The 18,022-nt window shown below is 37.1% G+C and overlaps 1 protein-coding gene across 4 annotated transcripts in view; it reads left to right on the forward strand.

Annotated features, from left to right (window-relative positions):
• LOC136259942 (uncharacterized) overlaps positions 1-18,022 on the forward strand; it is a 36,022-nt gene that overhangs the window by 4,493 nt on the left and 13,507 nt on the right. For 2 of the 4 annotated variants that reach the window (XM_066053530.1, XM_066053522.1), the window contains exons 2-4: positions 640-1,339; positions 2,420-2,708; positions 16,219-16,960. In XM_066053530.1, the coding sequence (XP_065909602.1) occupies positions 16,463-16,960 (498 nt within the window). In that variant the 5' untranslated portion in view covers positions 640-1,339; positions 2,420-2,708; positions 16,219-16,462. The remainder of the gene's footprint in view (positions 1-639; positions 1,340-2,419; positions 2,709-16,218; positions 16,961-18,022) is intronic. The other 2 variants (XM_066053538.1, XM_066053543.1) reach the window with 2 other exon arrangements.

An 18,022-nucleotide genomic window follows, 5' to 3' on the forward strand; every position in this document is an offset into this window, starting at 1 on the left:
TTAAGGAGGCATATGCAGGATTATTGATATCCCAATCACGAAAAAGAATACTCGAATATTCAGTAGTTGTGAATAAAGATTATTTGAATAGCAAAAAACCTTGAGCTCTAAATTGGATTACAAAGATAGATACATCCACCATAGCTGCTGTGGTAAGTGAAAAAGCACATCTCAGGTCTAAGCAGAATTAAACAGTGAAATGGAGCTTGTAGTATCAACCATTATTGAGGTACACTTGGCTGAAGACATCAGTCAGTCAGTCAGTCAGTCAGTCAGTCAGTCAGTCAGTCAGTCAGTCAGTCAGTCAGTCAGTCAGTCAGTCAGTCAGTCAGTCAGTCAGTCAGTCAGTCAGTCAGTCAGTCAGTCAGTCAGTCAGTCAGTCAGTCAGTTGGATAGTTAGCCAGAAGAAGAAAATTCAGGGGTACTAATAACTAGTGTCAAACTGTTGTGAAGGAAAAGTGAGGTTGGTTATTGGGCGATATACTAGAGCAAGAAAGTCCTAACCTCCATGATCTCTACTATACAGTATACTACTGTATGATGTATATATGTGTATATGTATGTTTTATTGTTTGGTAATACAAACTGTATACAGGTTGGTATAACACAATAAACTATGATGACACAACTATATTGCAGGGTTTAATTGAAGTTTATGGAAAACACACTTGAAATCCTCCATGCTCTGGATGAGCGTGAAGACATTCGCAACATTGCAATTATTAATTATGAAAGTCTTGAGAGAAAGCAACATGACTTTCAACAGTGCTGGTTTTTGAAACAGAACTTTCATGTCATATTCATTGTTTCCGAAAGACAAAAGAGTAGCTTTAAAATTCCTAAGGATTTTAACCAGCAGATTTGTACAACTTTACATTTTTCTTCTTCGCAACAGAAAACCTGTCGAATTTCAGATCACATAATAACACAAATAATTAATTTTATTGTGCAAAAAATAAAACCTTGTGTAAGAAGAGCATATTATTGCTTGTCTCTAGATAGAGATTTTCCTGAAGCAGAAAAAATTATGGATATTGTTGGTAGAGAGCATGTGTATTGCTCCATAATAAAATCATTCAGTGACTTTTTACAACTAAATAATCATTTTACCTGGGATATTAGTGATCCTTGTAAGATGAATGTCTTACCAATTCTGATCAATAATGTGCGACGTGAAATAGATACTAATGAGAAGTCTGGAAAATTAATGTTCTTTTTAGAAGGCAAGTGGTTTTTTAAATGGAGTGTTAAAGCTCTTTGGAAACAGCTGAGACAGTTTGGTGATGAACATCAATTACATGTCAGTGTAACTACTGCATTTCCCAGTGTGGAATATAAGGTAATTTATATTTTTGCACAGTAAATTTAAAGCAGCTCTAAGAACAATGTTTTGAGAAAGTACCGTATACTTAACCAAAAGATTCATAGATGCTACCATCATGCTAGGCTGATGATAATCTGGTAGTCAGTTTCACATAATGACATTTTACTTTAACAAGCTATTTTCAGAAAGATTATTCAGTGAAACCTATTAATCGGGACACTTGAAAATGAGGACACCTGCATAACCTGGACACTTGGTAATGTTCCTAAAGTATCCCTTAGCATGTATGATAAATCAGGACACTTTTATTATCAGAAGACTTTTGGTCGTTCCTGTAGTCTTATACACCAGTGGTGGCTCAATGAGGTGCTTACATATATACTCTTTGAACAGAGGGATAGCCTAATACAAGAATATGGGCAATCCAAGATAATTATAGAATATAGCAGCAATAGCATCATAGGATAAATGTGTACATATACGAATTCTTATATACTATACATACTCCCTGGCACAACTCTGGTTCTGAATATTGGTCATGATGACACCAGATCCAGAATAGATCAAACACAAACAATACAGCATGTTCACTGATTCCTCAATAAAATTACACAAGCTCTTGACATTTGTAATATAGGAGTAGTACTAGTACATACTACTACTTGACCCACATCTTTTTATTCAAATGCGTGACATCACATTTTATGACCCATGAAGGTTTTCACCTTACATTTACTATGGGAAAGCCATAAAAATGCAAGGTTTGATACCAGCTTTTCTCAAACTTGATTGCAGCCAAATCATATGTGCTTTTTCCACTAGTTGGCTGAAATGATTATTCTTGAGAAAACCTAGCTCCTTTCTTTTAAAACTCTTTTCTTACAAATCAGCTCAACATGAATGTACCATTGATATTTTTCAAATTGGTGAGGACCCTAAAGTGTACTCAGAACCTCAGGTGCTGTATTATGTAGTTAATGTTATTATGTTAGGTACTATACATGCATACTCCACCAAAGGTACATACTAAGAGTAATAGTTATGCATGTAGTATGTATGCATTCATTTGTGTATAATATTATTATATTTACATAGGTAGTAAAGCAGTACCCAGTAGTAGTAACTGAACCAAAGTTTTATCGATTTTCAATCTATTTATGTGATTGTTGTGAAGATGAGGTTTGTACTGTCTTAGAGCAATTACAGCCTACAAAATTTTCAGGAACAAAATGGGCAATAAAACTTGATGAATCGACAGATAAAGGAGAGTTTGGTAGATATGGAGCCAGAAATATCTCTAAAGGAACCTACGAAGTGTGTAAATCTTCTATTTAAAAAATGCATAAAGATGAAGATGGTCATAAACATTTTGAAGTTATTGAAGGTAGTTGCTGTAGTTTATGGCTTTAGCTTATATATTGTATGGGTGCATTGTATTGTGAGATGTACATGTATTTCTGAAGATCTTCTGTTATGAGTGCTTATATGTGTGTCAAAGTGCATGGCATTTGATGCAGTAGTTAACCAGTGAAATTACGTAGCAGTAAACCAGCATGGCTAAAGCAGCAATTAATATGTCTCTTCTGCATGGTGATGATCTCTGGTCCCTTGTTTCTGCACTTTATTGTAATGATCCCTTCTAGCTAATAAAATTCCTAATTTTTCTATGCATCATAGTTTGTTTCAATGCAGTTATCATTAGTCACTGAATCAAAGGAAAGACAGCAGCAACCATTAATCATCTATCAGGCTATATATATATATATATATATATATCAAGGCACACGGTAATGTGTCGTGCGGCCCAAGAAGTCGGCGCGCCACACCGTGAGTATATTAACAGGAAGAAAGAAAACGCAATTTTCACACCTATGTAGCTCTGTGATCCCTAATCCGATTGGAACCAAATTTGCTAGAGACGTGTCGCCCAGTTAGGGGAGTCGCCCAGTTAGGGGAGTCGCAGTGAGTTATAGCTATCTGAAGTATTATGGTTGATGTAGTTGAAGCATTATGGTTGCATCTGTCGTGAGCAAGGTCAACCTTGCTCACGACTTAGTTCCTGAAAACGCATGCATATATGCGGAATATAAAAATCTAGATATCTTGTTTCTATTACTGAAGTTGAGTGTCACAAAAAGACTTAGGAGTGATACTCTCCAGTGACTTGAAGTGAACCAACCATTACAATTTTATAGTATATCCAAAGCATACAAATCATTACATGAGACTGATACAGCTTACATTTTGTTCCAATCATTTCCATCAGCTAAAGCAAACTTGTTTTCTACTTTAGTTTGTCCCCACCTCACTTACTATGCACATGCTCACAGTTATGGCGACCATACCTCATTTAAGGAAATTATGTGCTTTGAGTGTATTCAGCGTCGAGCGACAAAATACACTTTGAACAACTATGATACTAATTAGAAATCCAGGCTACTTGAATTCAAACTCATACCTCTAATGTATACCTTCGAGATCCAAGATAATTTTGTTTGTGATCAAGTCACCTATATACGTAAAATTTTGACATCAACAACTATAGTAGTATTACATTCTCTCAAGGACACACTAGATCTTCTACATGCAGCAAACTTAATTATTTCGTACACACTAATAATTTAAATAGAAACTCCTATTTTCATTGCCTGCCTCGCTTGTGGAATGCCCTTCCAGCAATACCAACCTCTCCATTGTAAACAAAACTAAAGGATTTCACTTTGTAGATCATCTCAATGATTAAAACCACTGTACCAACCTTTATTTATGTCCATGTAGCAGATGTCACGAACTTCCACCACCTATTAATTTTCAGACATTATAAGTAAAAACGTTTTATATTTACTGTACATTTACTATTTACTGGGACCTTTGGCCAAATTGCCATAAAGCAATAATAAATAAATAAATAAATAAATAAATGTCTCAAAGTAACTACTTGTGTATTACCATTCTATGGGACTCCTGAAATGCATAATTAGAACTCTTGTATATAGCTATGCAATCGATAACCCTGTATTTCTTTCAAGGTATATATGTAGCTATCAGGCCTTGATAGTGTCAGGCCATAGTTTACACATCTATCTGCAAAGACATAATAAACCATATCTATACTCATTTCTTATCCTTTGGGTAACTTAATGTGAGGGTACTTTCAGCAGTTTATTTGAGTAGCTGCTATTTATTACTCAATATTTAACAGACTGCTGTACGGTGACTGTTCTATTAGAGTATCTCGATCTTGATTTTATTATACTGTAGTGTCACTCAAAATTATTGATGCCCGGACCTGGGACCCAAGTGGCCCAGGTTCTGCCTAGAGACGCGGTAGCTGAACGATGTACGGTAATAGCATTATGGTACGTCCTCCAGGTATGTTACAAGGCCAATTTTGGAAATTATTGGACAGCCTAAAAATTGCCAATTTTGGCTACTTCTTGCAAATAGTGTTGTTTTAGTACAGCAAATTCATTTTAGTTTAGTTCTAGTTCTAGCACTCCAATTCTGTCATAGTTTTAGTTAGTTTTAGTTCTAGTATCCCAATTCTACCATAGTTTTAGTTAGTTTTAGTTCTAGTGCCCCAATTCCACCAAAGTTTTAGTTAGTATTAGTTCTGGTACCCCATATTTCTGTAATTTAGTTAGTATTAGTTTCATTTTAGTTAGTGTTAGTTTTAGTGTTAGATATCTTCACATATACTAACCTTGGTAGCACCCCTAAACTTACAGAAACTTTAGATTTGGTGTTTTGATGATGTTCAGTACTATTTCCACTTACCATTGTGCACAAATGAACAAATGCTCTAATAGAACTGAGCTTAAATAACCTAAATAGGCAGAATTAATGTGCTGAATAGCAATGTTTCAGAGGAGGTTGGACACGATACAAACACTTCTGAAATTTATTTCTGTTAATTGCATAATTCTTATATATGACAAGGAGTAAGTGATAGAAGAAATGTTTAGCATGCAATATCCACATCATGTTACCTTGTGCTTCTTAAGATGAACAGCAAATTCTTATTGCAAGGCGGGTGTGTGAGTTTCTAATTCACTTTTCGATTCTAGCTCTGTAAGGCCAAACTAGCGGCGTCCGCTCTTCTTTTTCAATACTCTGAGAGGCTTTGTTAGTATGCACATTGCTTTCTTCGACAATCATTGTGTTTAAATACACGTACATAAGGCGTTCCTATAGTATTACACATGGATTCCACCCAGCGAATGCTTACACACATGATCCTGTAGATTTCAAGAGAAATTTACGTGCCTGGAGTAGTGGGGTTGAATGGGGTTGACCGGCTGAATAGACTAAACTTGAAGTGCACTCTTGAATGGTATTTGTGAAAACTTTCGTGGACGCTTGGTTAAACTTTCAATACAAAATGTATCCACTCATGTGTGCATGTCCAACCTCCTCTGACAATGTTTATGGTAGCATTTGCAGGCATTTGCAGGCATTTTCAGGCATCACCATCTTCAAAGAAAAGTGTTAAGTGGTTATAGTGTAGAGTAAATTATCTATTCTCGGACACCATGTATACTCGGACACTCGTTCTCGTAAACTGCTGGACGGAATCCTACGAAAATTGGTGTGGAGGTACCTTGCATATAGCCCAACTATACCTCCAATTTTGAGCCAAAACTCTTGTTTGATTGTTGTGCTAGACCACATCAAAGTCGTTGCTCAAAATCATATATTCTCGGACAAAATTCAAGTATTGTCGGACACCGGTCAGTAAACCTACATCAAATACTTTAAAGATTTACCACCAACACCATCTGTTAGGGCTATTCATTAGCTATCAGCAGAACAATAGTTTATTTCTTTCTATCTCATTTGCAGGAAGCTGTGATCGGAAATGTGCGAGCATGTCACCGCCTCTATTCTCGGACACGAGCTATCAGCTGGTTCTCGTACACGGTTATATCAAATCATACAAAAATTATTGTGGACATACTTTATACATAGCCTATCTGAACCTCCACGTTTGAGCTAAAAATCTTTTATGGCTAGCTAACTAGAGCGGATTAAAGTTTCCACGAGAAAATTAGTATTCTCATTTTTCTCGGATAAAAGCCAATGCTTCCTACCCCAAATAATTTAGCCACTTCCTACCACCACCATCTGATAGAGCTGATCATTGGTTATCAGCAGAGCCACAGTTTATTTCTTTCCATCACCGTAATGGATAGTTATGATCGGAAATATGTGAGTATGCAATTACATCTATTCTTGGACACATTGTTTCTGTGCTGTCTGATTGAATCTTGGCTCCAGCTATTTCTGGTGAATTTTTTTTACTTTTTATTGACTTGAACTACTTTAAATAGCTTGTAATGTCAGTGAACTACCTTTTTGCATCACCAGAAATAGCTGGAGCCAAGATTCAATCAGACAGCACAGAAACAATGTGTCCGAGAATAGATGTAATTGCATACTCACATATTTCCAATCATAACTATCCATTATGGTGATGGAAAGAAATAAACTGTGGCTCTGCTGATAGCCAATGAACAGTTCTATCAAATGGTGGTGGTAGGAAGTGGCTAAATTATTTGGGGTAGGAAGCATTGGCTATTATCCGAGAAAAATGAGAATACTAATTTTCTCGTGGAAACTTTAATCCGCTCTAGTTAGCTACCCATAAAAGATTTTTAGCTCAAACTTGGAGGTTCAGATAGGCTATGTATAAAGTATGTCCACAATAATTTTTGTATGATTTGATATAACCGTGTACGAGAACCAGCTGATAGCTCGTGTCCGAGAATAGAGATGGTGACATGTTCGCACATTTCCGATCACAGCTTCCTGCAAATGAGATAGAAAGAAATAAACTATGGCTCTGCTGATAGCTAATGAATAACCCTAACAGATGGTGTTGGTGGTAAATCTTTAAAGCATTCGATGTAGGATTACTGACCGGTGTCCGACAATACTTGAATTTTGTCCGAGAATATATGATTTTGAGCAACGACTTTGACGTGGTCTAGCACAACAATCAAACAAGGGTTTTGGCTCAAAATTGGAGGTATAGTTGGGCTATATGCAAGGTACCTCCACCCCAATTTTCGTAGGATTCCGTCAAGCAGTTTACGAGAACGAGTGTCCGAGTATGCATGGTGTCCGAGAATAGATAATTTACTCTACAACACCCTTTTATGTAGGATTGCTTGAGAAACCTTTTAGTTAGCTCTAGTTCTTGAACTAAAAGTTTTAAAGGTTTTGGTTTAGTTCTAGTTTTTGAACCAAAACTTGAAAGAATTTTAGTTTAGTTTTAGAACTAAAATAGACCACAATTTTAGTTTATTTCTAGTGTACTAGAACTAGAATTAAATTGCTGTACTAAAACTAGATTTAGTTCTAGTTCCTTAGAACTAAAACAACACTACTTGCAAACAAAAGTTACCACTTTTGGCAACTTTATAAAGCAGTGTAATGCAAAGCTATAGGACTGTTAAGAATTTGCCAGTTTTGGCAAGTTTTAGTAACTAAGTTTCTATCTAACTTTGGCAACTTTTGGAAACCATCAAAAAGTTGCCAAGCCTGAAACTGCTGATGGTTTCCAAATTTGGCAGTTTAAGATGGTACTCAAAACTACCAATTCTGGCAATAAATGTTCTCTTTTTATGAAGACCAATGAATAAATCAATTGTGGGATCTAGTTTGCAAAAATGGCAAAATTTGATGCCCACTATTGGACTGTTCATGCATACTAAAATTACCACTTCTGACAATTTCTTGCAAATAAAAGTTTCCACATTTGGCAACTTGTAAAAGTTGCAAAACTATTGTATTGCTTATAAATTTCCAGTTTCGGCAATTTTCTGAGGTTTCCACTTTAGGCTACTTTTGGAAGCAAGCCAAAAGTTGCCCCAAAACTGAAAACTATAGTCCAAATTTGGTAGCTTGAACATCCACAAACTGTGCTTGTACCTATCCATTCTGCATTCCGGCAATACAACTCAATTTTAACTAAGAAAATTGAGAACTTGGACTTAATTGGCAACTGGATTAGCAGATTTTGTGATCTAGTTCGCCAAAAAGATGGTGAAAGGTTTGACTCAATATTGCCAAATTTGGCAGCAAAATATACATAACACAAATTTAGAATACCCTATTCTGCATTATAATTATTGTAGTTTATGCCTGCTGGCTCAATGTATATCTAAACCGTACGATATATATGGTGATTACTGCTGCAATGCACTGTTCTACAATTTACGTATCTTTAAGATTCAACAGAAATATTATTTACAACTACAGTTGATGTACATTTTCCAAACAGAATTATAATTAATGTTGTCCATATCTAATGCATTTTTTAATGGTCCTCTTACATTTACGTTTGGCCAACAGTGTGAAAGCCTCTTGAGGAACCTTTTCTTGGGGATTTGTAGCTATATAGCATGATTTGTAGCAAGATATTCTTATGACTTTGTCCATTTTATCGCATTTTGGTCAATTCACATTCAAATCAAAAGTTTGCTACATAGCTATAATTCCTACTGCTGCTTTTAAAGTGAATGTATAGCTAGCTAGCTACCAGGCATCCACTGATAATATTGCTAGTAATCATATTTAAATACTTTCAGGCATCATTATACATTATAACAGCTAGATGGGTCCTAAATGATTTCAATCGATTCAGCTCAGTCACAGCTATGTTACAGCATCTTTCTTGGCCAAGCCTTCAGCTGAGACGTAAAATATCCAGATTACAAGCACTTTTTAAAATTATACATCAAGATTATTCACTGTCAATTCCTCCTCATTTTATTTCAATGACAAGATCCACCAGACTATATCACCCACATCGTTTTATTCTACCAAACTCATCCACCTATTCATACCAACAGAGCTTTTTCTCCAGATCAATTAAGGATTGGAACAACTTACCATCTTCCATCATTGAGAGCAACAATATTGACTTTTTCAGCGGAACTGCAAACATTGTATGGAACTCAATAACTGTAATCTTTGTAACTACGTAGCTAAATTCATTTTATGATTGCTTTTTTTCCTGAGCATATCAGCTGTGCTGTCTGCTCAGTAACAATAATAATAATAATAATAATAGTTCCTCTAAAGTAAGCATAGTTATGTTAGCAGCTTTGTGAACTTTAACACTGTAATGCTCACTTTCATGCTTAATACCGGTAAACTGTAAGTGTCAAAGTTTCCAAAACTGGCAACTTTTAGACTGTTGTTATAATTGCCAAAAACAGCAGCTACCGCACACGCTTTTATAAAATTGCCATTTTTGGCAATTCTAAGAATTTGTCACACAAAATTACCAATTGTGGATAACCAAATCCCACAATCAAATTCTCTATCATCTTTTATAAAAGAAAGTACATTTATTGCCAAGTTTGGATACTTTTGAGCGTCATTTGTGGTTACTCAAAGAAACACAAAAGTTGCCAATATTGAAGTTGCCAATATAGTCAACTTTGGGCAGCCTGAAGTTGCCAATATTGGCAACTTTGGGTAGCCGAAGTTGGCAACTTTGGGTGGCCTGAAGTTGCCAATATTGGCAACTTTGGGTGGCCTGTTGGGTTGCCGAAAGTTGCCAATTTTGGCAACTTTTAGGCTGTCCAATTGTTGCCATAAACAGCTTGTAACATACCTCGGTACGTAGCCCATAGCAATTATTTTTGTCACTCAGTATAGCTAATCACGACAAGTAGTGAGTCTAGTGACGAGTGGCTTAGCTTTAGCATTGACATTTATAACCCGGACTAGTTTTGCTCAGGTAGGACCATTTTTGTTGTCATAGCTGGTCCGGCCGGACCATTTATGTTGAACATATGTAGTCCGGGCGGACCGTTTATGCACCCGTACCAAATATTTTGTTACAGGTCGAAGGTCTGTCACGCCTACAGGGTAAACCCCTTGGAGGAATCAGTTGACAGTTGATATGTAGATGGAGCAACCATCGTAAGAGTGTCTTTTTGTGGTTTGAAAGGAATCGGGACAAAGACCATGGAGATATGACACAAAACCCAACCTGTGTCAAAATTACGCGATCGATTTTTATGAATAAAAAACTAGTAGTTTTCGTGTCTACCAGGCAAACCGCTTAGAGCAACGAGCTGAAAATCAGTATGTAGCTGGAATAATCATCATAGAAAGTCCTTGCAGTAGTACAGAAGAATCGGATTACAAATCACTGAGTTATGATTCGAAAGGCAACTACGTGTAGCAAATGCGAGATCGAGATAGTCTACTCTAATAGAACAGTAACCCTAATAAAGCATTCAGCTGCGTTTATAATTTACTCAATTATATTACATTGCAAGTTATTCTGTAGGGAATTCAGCTACAAACAAGTCACCCTGTAGTTAGATCAGCTAGAAGAAGGTACCTAATAGAGAGTTCAGCTACAAACAAACCATCATGTGGAGAGTTCAGCTGCAAACAAATCACCCAGTAGAAAGTTCCACTATGTAGAGAGTTCAGTTAGAAGCAAGTCATCCTGTAGAGAGATCAGCTAGAAGAAGTCACCTTGTGGAGAGTTCAGCTACAAAGAAACCACCATGTTTTATTTATTTAGGCTTTATTTATCAAGTTGAGACTCGTCATTTTCAGAGGCTTATTTGAGCGTTTGATTTTCTTGACCAGTACTTTCTCCTGCAGTACGAGACGCGGAAGAGAAACCATATCCCACGGACCTGCTCATACCCTCCTGACAAATCAGGCGGTAAGTTTGAGGATGAGGGTAAGTTTATCCGGACATAGATAATATATACTATGGGTACGTAGTATATATTATCTATGATCCGGAGAATGGGAACACTTAGTTACTTAAGTTCCGGTCCCTACTCATTTGTCGAGAATCAAGAGGTGAATCAAGACTAGAGGTAAGCTTATAAGCTTACCTCTTGATTCTCGACAAATGAGTATAGGGAATGGGACTTAAGTGACTAGCTAAGTGTTCCCATTCTCTGGATAAACTTAACCTCCAGTTTCACAGGCAGGTTTATAGTGGGTATATATACCCACTATAAACCTGCCTGTGAAACCGGCAGCCTGGGAAGTGCAGCAGTCATTTGCGCCTCCGCACTGAACTTCCTCACATAGTATAGGCCAAGCAAACGCGATCGGTTGTTTCTCAGTCCTCGTATCCCCCACCTGCACGACTTCATCACCCCACGCGTGGCCTCAAATCGCTACTATTATAATCACGTGTGCACGTGCATGTTATGATCCTGGTATGCTAATCGTTTTACAGCACAGCTGAATTATTTAATTCATTCAAAGTATCTCTTGCTGCTCAACAGACTGGGCAGTAAAACATAGGCATTAGTTGTTAGAAGGTTTTAGCAGAGACTATGCATGGGTGACATTTGAGAACATTTTCATTCAGCGGCGATAATGAATAATGAAAAATGACCACCAGATCCTGTCTGCATGCAATCCCAAATGAGAGAGAAATATTTCTGGCCTATATGTGGAAGTTGGTCTCTTACAGAAGGCTGCTAGGTTTACTTTTGATCATTTATCAGTGTCTCCTTCTGATGTATATGCTGAATTGTCTGCATTGGATACTAGCAAAGCTTGTGGGCCTGATGGCATTTGTCCTCGTATGCTGAAAAAGGATGCTGCAGAACTTGCTATCCTTCTTGCTGCTTTATTTAACAAGTCATTAGCCAATGGTGTCCTTCCCCTTGATTGGGTCAGTGCAAACATCACCCCTGTTTTTAAAAAAAGGTAATAAACATCTTGTTACCAATTATCGACTAATCAGTTTAACTTGTGTTATCATTAAAGTGCTGGAGAGGATTATTTTCAACAAATTTTATGAGTTGGAGTCTCATCAGGTTCTTTGTGATGCTCCGTTTGGGTTTCGTAAAAAGCACTCCACCACCTCATTGCTGCTGTCTGCCGTTAATGATTGGGCATCTAACCTAAATAGTTGTCTTTTGTACCCACTGTATTTCCATTGATTTTGCTAAGGCTTTTGACTCTGTGCCTCATCAACGCCGTTTACTGAAGCTTAAAGTTTACAGTGTATGCTAAAGTGGTTCACATCATTTCTTACCACTAGGCAGCTACGTGTAGTGATTAATGGTTGTGCTTTGGACTGGTCCAATGTCCTATCTGGAGTACCGCAAGGCTCTATCCTAGCCCTTTGCTCTTTATCTTATATATCAATGATCTCCCATCAGTTGTCTCATCTCCTATGAAGATTTTTGCAGACGATGTCGCAATTTACTACCCAGTCGGTTGCACAGCTGGCTGTAAAAATTTACAAAAAGATCTGGATTTAATATCATCTTGATGTTCCACATGGCAAATGAGGCTGAATCCTTCGAAATGTGAGTTTCTATGTATTTCTAATAAACATTCACCTATCCATCATTCCTACTTCCTGAACAACCATCTTCTTCAGTGTTCATCATCTGTCAGGTATCTAGGAGTTATTGTATCTTGGAATAAACATGTCTTGCATGTTTCATTGAAAGCTTCTCGAACTTTAAATCTATTGCATCATAACATGCACACATGTAATTCTTCAGCCAAGAGAAAGGAATTCAGAGCACTTGTCCTATCAGTTTTAGATTATGCAAGTACCATGTGGAATCCTCACCCTCAGGAAAACATTTCTGCTCTGGAGAAAATCCAAAATTGTGTGGCTCGTTGGGTGTGTGGCAGCAGGTACAACTATCATAGTCATACATGGTCAAAGTCATCTCAAGTAGTGAATGTTGTCATGAGCTTCACTGGCCATCTCTTTCTACTCGTCGGAAGTATCTTACAATAGTTACAATTTATTATATTTATCACTGCCATATTTCCTTACCTTTTTCAAGCTACTTTTCACTTACCAATTCTTGTACAAGATCTCACTCCCTTTCATTACAGTGTAAGCAGTCATCAATAAACTCTTATAGGTTTTCTTTTTTTTGTTAATTTTATCTTTTTATGGAATTCTGTCCCACATGATGTTCTCTCTCTTCCTCATCAGTCTCATTTTAGACAAGAGTTGCATAAATTTTTATAACACTTTAGTTTTTTTTTTCTTGCTACAGTATTTAACTATTTGTTTTGTATTGTACTATTGCATGTGCTTGTAATGTTTGTTGTTCTTGTTTTTGTATCTTGTGTTTTTGTAGGCATTACTCCTTTTGGCATTTGCCTTTTTAATTACCTTACCCTTTGGTTAAATAAAATAAATAAAATTGGCCTCCTATTAAACCCTTGGGGTGTCTTTTTAGTAGGAATTTGACTCAATTACGGAACTATACATATATGAGCATTATATTATTTGTGATGCATGACAGTGTATTGATCCCCACCTCCCCTTCCAGGGATTAATTAAACAATTCCATGAGGACAGGGTCCGTTATGAAGTATGAGGAGGCAGAAAACATAAGGTACAGCTAGCACTGATCTGTAGTTACTGTAGAGAGCAATGAGTCTGTAAGGGCAATTCCATAAATTATATTAACCAATGCTGTACCTTACGTAATTGTCTAAAGCCCCTAACAGGATTTGACTTTACAAAATCAAATTCACAGCATCATTTATGATCAAATCCCCACCTGTACTCAGGGGCAGCGTTTGAATATAGTAGAATAACGATGATGACATTCAGACATTCTTACTATGACAATAATTAAAATTTAACTTGCTCACATACAAAGATAGCCATGACTATATTAATTGTCAATTTCATTTACATGCACAAAGCTTACCTCATGATTAAATGTCCCACAATTGGGGCATTGTTCTGCCTCAAAATAATGCAAGTAAAAAAGCTTGTAGCTATCCATGCAGATATTAGGGATTGCCAAGATAAGATATCCACTCAAAAACAGCCAAGCTGTAAAAAAAGAATGCGGCCCTTAAAAGCCTGGGTGAAAAAGTTGTGAAATCAAAGGTGACGGCCAAGAAATGGCTGCAATGATGTTAATGTTAATAAATTTTAACAATGCACACAGCCATTATTAAAATTTTTTAGCATTAATATCATTGCAGCCATTTCTTGGCTGCCACCTTTGATTTCACAACTTTTTTTCACCCAGACTTTTAAGGGCCGCACTCTTTTTTTACAGCTTGGTTGTTTTTGAGTGGATTTCACTTCTTTTCGTATTTTCAAAAACCAAATCCTGCACCTTTTTACTGGGATATGATTTCCAGGCTGTTGTATCACAAGTTTTGCTAGCATATAGCACTTATTATGATGATTATGATGATAATGATTGTGCAAGTCAGTCATACTGGTCTGCTCGCAGACCACCTGGGGGCGAAACTAAGTTAATACTACAAATATACCACTGATCAATATGAAAATGGCTCTGATTTGATGAAATAGCTACTAGATTAAGCCTCAAAGTGTTGCAACAATAGTATGGTGCTAATGCTCTAATAGAACGCACGTTTTTGCTTTTGCTGAAATCATCTAATAGAACACACATAGAATGTTCTAGAACAATCTAAATTTTCTATTGGTAGATTGGTTTTACTTATTAAGCTAGAGTTTTCATTTATAAGGTAGAAATTAAGTGAAATGATCAGCCAAGATAGCAGTGGTGCAGTGGTTATGGATGCAGGCATTACGTATGGAGGTCCTTGGTTCAAACTCTGGTCATGATCAGTTCATTTTTTCCGACATTTTTATGCACCTTTTTTTGCCCCCCAGTGACTGCTCTGTTAGAGTATCTCAATCCCATGATTTTACACTTGCTCGGTTTTTGCTTTATAACTTTGTAGCTGTAAGTCTGTTGCTGTTCTAACCAGCAAAAGGCACTCATACGATGATCAGCCTATGTACACACGAATTTTTAAGTTATTCCTCTACTCGGTTTACCCTGTAGCCATGACAAAAGCTTCATCTTTTTTTATGTGAATAAATGCTCATAACTCCTTGGATAGTTATCAGATTCATAGCAAACTAGGTACGCGGATGTACCTTTATACGCTCTTTAGTTGTGCCAAATATCGATACAATGGAGTTACAAGTTTGTGTTGTATAGCAATTTTTGCAAAGTGTGTGAAAAGAAATCGAAACCCCGTAGCCCCCCTATGGAGAAGAAAAAAGCTGAAGAAATTAAAATGAAACTTTAGCCACTCATATCTCAGAAACGGCTAGGGAGATTTCCTTCAAATTTGGTATGTGGCATGGCCTACCTGGCAGACACCTCCATAGTGAAACTAGTGCCAATCGGATAAGGGATCATGGATCTACAAAGGTGTGAAAACGCATTTTCTTTCTTTCTGTAAATATACTCACGGTGTGTCACCCTGGCTTCTTGGGCCGCACGACACACTACCATGTGTCTTGAGATTCCATCTTACCCAGAGCATACTACTCTTCTATTTGCATTTCATAGAATTGAAAAGCCAGATTGGTGAAGACTGCTTTGTTTGTTTTCTCATGCACATACAGTGAGTATGAATACTGAGCTAGCTACATATTTATACTTTGATGCACTGCACACCGATTTACTCTCAGACTGAGGTGCAGTCACAAGTTAATCACTTGTTTCTTTATATACACATTGCTGTGTGCAAGAAATCTACAGAGGTTTTACTAAAATGGCTTGAATGCAAGTATCATGCCTAGTTCCTACTGTGAATTTTACGCTAATTATGCATATACGTACAATTATGTATTCAGTCCTTCTGAAACAAATTAATAGTTGTAGCAATCTGTGTGCTGAACTGTTTTAGCACTATCATACTATGTGTGTCCTGGCTTATGTACTTGTGTATTAACTGAATGAAGTCATGCTTTGATGTTGATTAATAGGCCTAGTGCAGTACTCACTTAGTACTAAAAAGTCACCGGTATAAGTTGGGTGGACTTTTTTTGCATAATAATCATGTTGATTCTTTAATTTAGTATACATGTAAGCTTTCCATAAAAAAGTTGTGTTTGTTTTACATAGGGTACTCCAGCTTAGGGATTATGGAGAATCCCATACAACCTCATCTTGATAGTACAGGAGATTTTAAGGATTTGTGTATTCTCAAGGAGCGTGAAGATCTGCGAAATATCTTGATACTGGATTATGAAAGTTTAGCTAGAAGTGAGCGACAGCACAATTTAACTGATATACTTAGCTGCAAATGTTTGAAGAAATACTTCCATGTTATAATTTTATGTGAAATGGTCAAGAGTCTGTTGATGCAATGTTTCCATCCTGCTTTAACCAGCAGAACTGCACTGTTTTAAAGGCTCCTTCTAAAGTGTTGCGGAATGTTCATTGTATATCTGATCATATTGTAACACAAATAATGATATTTGTTGAGCAATACCATTGCCGCAGAGCCTTTTATTGTTTATCTCTTGACATTGACTTTCCAGTGGGATCCAAGATCATGGAGTGTACTTTCCATGAGTATACTTACTGTGCAATACTCCAATCTGTTGAAGACCTAACATATTTGGATACATATTACTTCAAAGAAAGTGACGATCCCACTATAATGAATGTATTTCCTCTTCTTAGAAATGATGTGCCACGTGAATCTTACACTGAAATGTCTGGAAAACTAATGTTCTTTTGTCGTGGTGAAAATTATTTTGGCAGTACAATTAGGTCAGTTTGGGAGGAGCTAAAACAGTTTGGCAAAAAATATTCTTTACATGTCTCTGTAAGTACTGCTTTTCCAAGCGTAGATTGTGAGGTACGAATGTATGTACTGTATTTACATGTGTTACAGTGGTGTGTATATGTTAGCAGTGCAATGCAATGTAGATGATGCACTTGTCACTACAGTCAGGAACTTGTATAAGGAGACATGTTAACTACGTATAATATATGTAATAGTTATACCACGGGAACGAGTGTTTTGCCTGATATATGCACACAGGCACGAGAGTCGCAGGCCTGAGTGCGAGTGCGTATATACAGACAAAGCACGAGTGCCCGTAGTATAAATAACATGTTCTTCTTTAGCATGTAGACTCACCTAATTGGCAAAATCTTTAGTTGCTATACCCTTCTCTTATATAGGGAACCAAGTAAGCTATGATTGTGAGATTGAATTTTATGCATCAAACAGTAGTTTGATTTCAGGGGCGGATCTAGGATTTATAAAAGGGGGGGGGGGCTAACTCAAGGTACTAATCTCTTGGGTAGAGATGTGTGAAGCACACTTCCCAGCATGCTTTGCATGCTGGAACTAGGGGATCTGGGGGAATGCCCCCCCAAGGAAAATTTTGAAAAATAGATGCTAAAATACTGCAATCTGGAGACGTTTCCACATAAAACTCATAATATTTTCTGCCTGTAGATATCGAGACACACGGTAGTGTGTCGTGCGGCCCAAGAAGCCGGCGCGCCACACCGTGAGTATATTTACAGGAAGAAAGTAAACTCGATTTTCACACCTTTGTAGCTCCGTGATTCCTTATCCTATTGAAACCAAAGTTGCTACAGAAATGCCGGCTAGGTAGGGGAGTCCACATACTAAATTTGAAGAAAATCGCTCCAGCCATTTCCGAGATACGAGCGGCCAAAGTTTGGGGTTTTTTTCTTCGTTTTTTCTTTCTTCTTTTTTCGCACACTTTGCAAAATCCGCAATAAAACACGAATGCATGCTTGGATCGGGCTGAAATGTGGCTCACTTAAAGGGCTCATTAAGGCGAATCTCAGTACCAAGTTTGGTAGGAATCCGATGAACATTCACGGAGTTATGACCGATTATTTGCGTAAAATAAGGTCGAAGGTCTGTCACGCCCACAGG

The sequence above is a fragment of the Dysidea avara genome, chromosome 1 (genome assembly GCF_963678975.1).
Source record: "Dysidea avara chromosome 1, odDysAvar1.4, whole genome shotgun sequence".
NCBI classification, from domain to species: Eukaryota; Metazoa; Porifera; class Demospongiae; order Dictyoceratida; family Dysideidae; genus Dysidea; species Dysidea avara.